Raw genomic sequence first — 7,753 nt, 5'->3', positions numbered from 1 at the left:
GTCTCTACACTTTGTCATACACCCAACTATCGTATTAATCACAATCTGATTAAAGATTGTTTTTAACGATATTAAAGCACATAACTCCACGTATAGAATAAATGAAGGTCTTAAGTCAAAAGATTAGTTACACTCATTCATAAGAGGAGTGACTAATGATGCTTAATATGTGGTCTCCTCTTAACCAGGTCGTGTCCAGTGTACCTCTAAACTTAAGGCACCCCTAAGTATAACTTGGATATCCATCCCTTGGTCTATCTCGACCTAGTCATACTCAACGTTGATCTAGATATCCATGTCTCCTTTAGATATCTATCCAATTAAAACTGTTTTTAGATTAATATACTCGTTAATCTATGAAACTTTATCATTAATCATATACATACAGAAAAGTAAATAATTAACGATGAATACTTGTCTTTATGAAATAATCATTCATAAATTCATAAGAGTGTTTTGGCACATAAGTACACATACTAACAATTTGAACTGTTTCTAAGAAATCATGGTGATGTCAGCAGCAATTAAAAGGCATTGAGTATGGGTAACCGCTCGAGAAGGAGATCAGAAAGGCACTGATTGTACAAGCCAAGCGGTGGCCCTAAGTCGTAGAACGCCCGATCAGGGAGAAGAGGTGCATAAAATACTAATTGTCCAGTCAGTCGGACATAGAACCTCCTTCGACTAGATTTGAGGGGAATTCTTATGATACAACAATGAAGATGACACCCCAAAAGCAGGAGTCAAAGCAGTGAAGGTTGGCTGACGTGGCAGTAAAAGTCAATGTGAAGTCAAAGGCCCTTATGACAATATGGCTGGCTCGATCAGATTACACATTGGTTAGATATGAGTGCCCGATCGGACCTCTAGCTCTGTCAGAGTTAGCATAGCAATTGTGCCTCAGCAAGCTATCCTCATAGGTAAATAATGAATTCTTGGAGCCAATTAGATCTCAAGATCGATTGGTCTCAATTTTCCTTCTCTCAGTTCCAGGGATAAATTGAGTAAGCACCGAGTCAGGTGTTGTATCTTATAAGGCCGGATGAGCATCTGATCGACTGGTCCATAATCAATCGGCCTACAGCGAGACCCACTTGTCTTACCGTATTCTTTTAGAAGCTTATGCCGTCGACATCAGACAATGTCCAGCAAATAAATAGTACTTTAGAACTTCTAACTTGTCACATCAGAGATTTAAATGCCCGCTTAAGGAAAGGTGACAGTGATATTTTTTGAATTATCTTTTCCTAGAACGTTTTGGAAAACATACATCTGTTTGGAGATACGTGCACATACGCTACAGTAACATTATAAAAGGAGGTCTTCATCTACAAATGGAGGAATGCGATGTTTCATTGTGCTACACACTTTTCACTACTTTTCATTGTTACTATTCCTCTCTACCGAGCCAAATATTAACTTGAGCGTTAAAAGGTCAATACCAAAAATCCCTTTTCGGTCCAACATTAACGTTCTTAATTTTATAGAATAGTAAAAAATCTTCTTTCAGCTCATTACATACCTACGTTTCTAGTCGACTATCTTTGTACATACGGTCACTCAAAAATAGGACTGGATCCTTTGGTCCCGTTGTCCCGGTAGGCAATGACCCCCACCTTTTAACAGGTGGGGGTCCATTGTCCTCCACCAATACAAAGATTGGATCATGAAATGGTCTAACTTTTATGGACTAGAGGATCTACCCCTTCCAAAAATTACCTTTTAAAATATTTATTTTATTCGGGGTTTCAATTTTAATATTCTGATTACTTTACTACATCTGGGATAATTGTTTGATATTTTTTATTACATGTTTAATTGGCTATGGAAGAATGCCTTAACCGTAAAATTTTACATGTCAGATGTTGAATAAAAAAATAAAAATATATAGATTATAAGGAAAATATTTTTTTCCCAAAACCAATAATTTAATATTTTAAAGTGTTTAAATCGGATTTAATTTAATTATTAGATTAATATTTTATAATTGAATTGCAGATCAGTTTAAATTTCTTAAAATTATAAAAATTTTAATTTTTACTCCGATTTTCATGAGTCCGTGTAATTGAGTACAGTAATGAAGATATTTCTCAAATATATATATTATCATTCAAATATCTCATTCCATAAATATCTTAAATTTTATAATAAAATATTTTACCAACTAAATATATCCCTATCAAATATCTCAATTTTAAAATATTCTAAATTCTACCACCAAATCTCCTAAATTTTCCAAAAAACGATTTTAAATATCTTTAAAATATCCCCTTCCAATGGGATATTGAAATTGGAATGTCTCCAAATATTCCAACTTTGATTGCGCTAATGAATGCTTAATTAGTTACAAAATACAAATATTTAATTCGCTAACATCTTAGGGAGGATCCTGTATTATTCCCATATGGTAATTATTTGTGATTTACCTTATTATCTCCGGATGAGTATAATTGGTATTTACGAATTACGGCCATGGTTCTCCTATAAAGGGCCAATTTCGAGGGAACTAAAAAGGTGGGCGCGGTGCCAAACGAGAAGAAATAATCTGGAATTTCTTTTTCGTCTTGTTCTCTAAGTTGTCCTCGTCTTCCAGCAATCCCATGAACCCTAGCCCTCCACCGAATCCGATTATAAAGACCCAGTTGTGTGAGCCGTACGTGATGAACCTCGAGATACGTCTCTTCTACGTCCGCGTCTTCCCTTGCGCCTCCGCCGCCGCTCCGCCCTTCCTCGCCCTCTCGCACCTCCCAGACCGGGGCACGGACCTCGAGATCAACGGCGCGCGCATCCCCGCATCCAAGCCTACAACCATCCGCCTCCGACGCAACCGCGCCGATCGTGATGCAGCGGGTGTGACGTACATTAGTACCGACTGCATTCGCCTTACCGGAGCTGTATATTTCGATGTAAGCGATGATCGGGGCAATCTCATCCTATGTGTCTCGTTGGACTGGACGGATGCACCTAGGAGCAACAGGGCGATTGGATTCGACCACCATCAGTTACCGTCATCAGTGAGAGATCCCGAGACAGGCTGGAACATGGATTGCTACTTTGCAGCTTCAATCGCGTCTTCTATCTTCCCGCAACCTCCTAAGTCTGGGCTTCAATCATCTCCCTCCATCGAGGTCTATGTTGCTGGGTGTTTTGCTGGTGTTCCTTTGATTCTCACGCAGATTATTCAGCTCAGTCCCATATTGGGTTCTGTTAGGCTTGGAATATTGGACGCAATCCCAGAGGAAGAAGAAGCCACAGATGGAGACCCAGCAAAGAACGATGGCTTCGAACCTCATGAAATCTCACCATCATTAACAGTAAGCACAAATCTGAGTTTTTCTATATCTGGACTTTTAATTGGAGATTTCTGGTTTAATGCACCTCTTTAAAAGAGCTATGTCATTTATAGTTCTATATTCATGTAAAAATGCTGACTTCATTTATCAAGGTTGGATCTTTTTTTCATCATCTCATCTGATACAGAATTACTGTTATCATCTGGCCATAATATATTAAAATATTTTGATTTGATGAACGATTTCGGACTAGTCAGGGCTTATTACTCCTCTTTACATACCAACAGACCTGCTACGCTTCCAGTACGCCATTGTTAAACAATTTCACTAATAAAAGAAGCCCTCGAATTTAAGTCAATCATGGGATGCACGTACGGTCACATGGTGGTGCAACTTTCTGAATGTTTGCATTAAATTATACAACACAGTCTAACATTTGATGGCTCACTGCATCTGTAGGTCGATAGTCTGTGTTGGGGCTAACAATTAGACATTTTGTTTCTTCAACAGCATGCTTTAGGATTCCGCATACTTCATCTACATTTGATTTCCAGGTTATCGTTTGTTTTTTTATGGGAGCTCAATGTGTTTAGTTTAATTATATAATGTACGTTATGGACCAAAATAAGAAAATATTTTTTGTTTGGAGATACTGTATGACAGCCGAATGCGCCACTCTCAATTATCATTGAAGAATTTGTTATTATTTTCTAGTTTATCCATTATATGTTTATGTCATCTGCGTCAATTGATTCTACTTCTTGTTTGTCTCCTTGATCATTGGTGTTATTATGTTTTGGTTGCTATTATGTATAAGATTTGTTTTCACTGAATCCTTTTATTTGTCATCAAAATTAGAATCTCTGTTTTGGTAATTGTCTTGCTTATCATTAAAACTTGAATGCCATACCATGGTGTAAGCCTAGTCTGTCGTGGTGCCTACATTATGCTTCTAGAAAAACAATACAAAAATACATTTCTATCTAGTTTTCAGAAGACTTCTTGGCCAATAATTTTATCTTTCTGTATTTACCTTATGATCTATTTGCTGCAGTAGTCTTACTTAAGTTCTCTTTTTAATTACTCCTAATTGCCCAAGCTATAACTGAGGTGCACTGTGTTTATATTTTTGATGCTTTGCTTATCATAATCACTTCAATTTTGAACAAATCTGTAATTCAATCTTTGTGGTCTTATTTGACTCCGCTTATTATTAGCAATGCTACCGAATGTCAATAATAAAGAACGACAATGGAGGCTTGGTTGATGCAACTTCTTTAAGAGAAGGCATAAAGAATATGCACATCACATTTCCGTATTGAGCTCCTTCCCCATTCGGCCATTCCCTTTTCTAATTCCAGATTGTTCAGTGTTTGATCAATCTAAAACCTTTGCAGGCGGCAGAGAATGAAACTGACGAGTACAGTCCAACTATGGCCGCCAAACACAACTACAATCCTGAAGGTTGGTACTCCGAAGATGATGGACAACTATGGTTCAAGGCAGGTTTTCTGGATGGACTTGGAATAGGCCTTGGAATGTGTGTGGGGATAGGGATTGGCGTCGGACTGCTCTTGAACTCGTACCAGGCAACTGCCAGAAGTTTCAGGAGGCGTTTCTTTTGAACTATCTACCAAAGCAACATGACTGTCGGCGACTTATATATATAAAAAAACTTCCAGATTGACTATTTTATTTTCGCTTTTAGCTGTGTCAGTGACACTGGTTTTCACTAGCTTAGTCAATATAGATAAAGGTTTTTTACTTTGCAACTCCTTTCTATTATTCTATAGAGAGAGGATAATAAATTGTTCATGTTTCGTCCGTATTATACCATCCTTTGAATGCAAGTTTTATTAATAAATTGCACATCCTTCGATCTAGTCAATATAAAAATGTCTGGTGCGTCTGTATTACACCATATAAATAATTTGATTACCATATTGATTGATCTCTTAGACTGTTGAATAATTTAAAGGTAGCAGTATACTTGAAAACCTATGTTTACCAGAATGGTGGTTTGTGAATTAACTTATCTCTTTACTTTTATCAATTATTAAAAATCTATCTCAATTAAATTAACATATAAAGTGCATTGAAATCAAGTTTAAATTGTTGATTTGATTTCGTTTAATGTAGTTCCTATTGATTTTGCGTTCGAACTGTTAAATATAATAATTCTTGAATATAATAATTTAATATATATATATGATTTTGGTCAACTTATTATAAATTGTTTACATGTTTTACAGTTTGTGAATTATGAAAAACAATTTAACAATAAAATTGTACTTTAATATATTTTAAAGAAATAGGAGTCATAATTGATTTTATTTTATTTTTAGTGAGTATTAGATAATTCATTTTTTGAATTGATTAATTACGGGGATGATTTTGATTCTATAAAATTTTTATCAACCATCAAATCATACTTATTATAGTCTACCGACACATCTCACTTTTTTAAATCTGCTTGTAATTGATCGCAGCTGAGTCTCCGTAATGAAATTTCTGAGAATTATAACTGCTGTACGGACCGTATCCCTAGCAGCCATAGTAAACTTAGGATTCACTCTCGATTGCTTTCCAGAGTAATTGGATGGTAAGTGATTAGCAGGTGTACATCCTTCATCCGATATAATTTATCTTTCATCCATCTTATCTTTTAATTTTACTATTTTATTAAAAATCTTCTCCCTTTACTAATTAATTTTGATGAAGCCTAAAATAAATTTACGTTAATATCCTTTTTTCTATTCACACTAAAAATAATTCCAAGATTTATTAGTAATTTCATAAGCGAAACAATCAATGATCTAGAGTTCGAGACTCAGCTACGACATATTATTATGAATTTTTCTCATCATTAATTTTCTATGATTGTTTTATATAAAAAAATATAGTTCTCTTTAATCCCACATCTTAGAATTGACAAAGAAGTTTCTATAAATATTTTAGGCCAACAATGTTAAAAAATATACTTTTCTTAATTTTTTTACTAAGATAAGTATAATATTAAATTTAATTAATTTTTTTCATAAGGAAGTCTTAAAAGTGACCCTCAAAAATCTAAATAATTCGGATTTTCAAAAATCCAAATAATTCGGATTTTCAAAAATCCAAATAATTTAGATTTTCAAAAGTCAGGTACTTTACCCTAATGACTCTACTAAAGGGTCAATGTGATTTCAATGTATTATATTACACATGCGACGCATGTACAGTATCACTAATTACAATAATTTATCTTCCTATGATAGTTTCGGGGCAGACTGATGATGGTGTTGGGGCCAACACAATCACCTTTTACCAAGGAGTAATTGCCATATATTTGCTTTTTGTTTTTATTTTCTATTTAATGTATATTCTATTTGATTTATTCTCTTTCAAGGCAATTCAATATATTAAACTAGGTAATATCAAATTTAAAGTAACTGGTCTGATTTTCATCAACGGTAAAATAAATTTAAAAACACTCATGAAAGATAATTCAAAAATTCAATATTTTATACTTACGTATGAAAAATTTTATCATAGTTGAGAATTTAATTATAAATATATGGGTAACAATTTAATGCTTTTTTATTGTATCGTAATAGGGCAACCCAATAGGAAATATTTATGAGAATATTTTTTTATAATATTGTATCGTAGTTGAGAATATTTTTCTTAATCTCAAATATTTATTTTTTATAAAACAAAAAAAATATTGAAAGATGACGTGGACATGGAGATATTTGGGAGATGTTTTATAATAGAATTTATAATATTTGATTAATATTTAATTATGAAATTTGAAATGGTTGAAAAGTGATTATTAGGAAGAGAGCAGATCTTCTAGTCTATAATTTACGGACTAGAGGATGATCCACTATATGTGGACCTTTGATTTAGATGGACCCCACTTATTTAAAGATAGGGTCCATCAAAATCAAAGGTCCTTATCAATGGACCATCTCCTAGTCTACAAATTTGTGGACCAAAGGATCCTGTTGTTATTTTGAATGATGATATAGATATAAATATTTAAGAGAATTGTGAATCAGGATGGAAATAGTTTGGATTTAAATCTGATGTTCTATTGAATTCATTTCATTCAGGACGAATTTAAATATAATGAAATGAGTTACAAGACAGATCTAAACTCGTTGACCAAGCTTAGAAATGGATTTGAGGTGGATTACAAGATTATTATTATATAATAATAATAATAATAATAATAATTACATTTTATATTTATATTATATAATATAAAATATATAATAATAATAATTTATTATACATTTATTTTTTATTTTTATAAGTTCGATGGATTGACAAGTCTAATCCGTTATTGATCCGTCGGATTTTGAATGGGTCAAGATGGAACGGATTAAAAATTAGACGGGACGGATTCAAATTCGGATCCATTATTTTTTTACCAGATAAATTCTGGGATTGACTAAATCCGGTTCAAACCT

The 7,753-nt window shown here is 33.6% G+C and overlaps 1 protein-coding gene across 1 annotated transcript; it reads left to right on the top strand.

Annotated features, from left to right (window-relative positions):
• Positions 1 to 2,660: 2,660 nt before the first annotated feature.
• Positions 2,661 to 4,933, top strand: LOC122010486 (uncharacterized protein At1g01500-like). The gene is made up of 2 exons (XM_042567025.1): positions 2,661 to 3,314; positions 4,700 to 4,933. The coding sequence occupies exons 1-2, from the start codon at positions 2,661 to 2,663 to the stop codon at positions 4,916 to 4,918; spliced, it is 873 nt and encodes a 290-aa protein (XP_042422959.1). The 3' UTR covers positions 4,919 to 4,933.
• Positions 4,934 to 7,753: the final 2,820 nt, after the last annotated feature.

This window comes from Zingiber officinale, chromosome 8A, assembly GCF_018446385.1.
Source record: "Zingiber officinale cultivar Zhangliang chromosome 8A, Zo_v1.1, whole genome shotgun sequence".
Lineage (NCBI taxonomy): Eukaryota > Viridiplantae > Streptophyta > Magnoliopsida > Zingiberales > Zingiberaceae > Zingiber > Zingiber officinale.
This window is presented reverse-complemented; position numbering and strand designations above follow the sequence as displayed.

Bases quoted from the DNA above. Each gene is read 5' to 3' on its own strand.
- LOC122010486 (XM_042567025.1), top strand. From the start codon at position 2,661: ATGAACCTCGAGATACGTCTCTTCTACGTCCGCGTCTTCCCTTGCGCC. The intron at 3,315-4,699 runs GTAAGCACAAAT...CAGGCGGCAGAG, and splicing joins AAATCTCACCATCATTAACA to AATGAAACTGACGAGTACAG.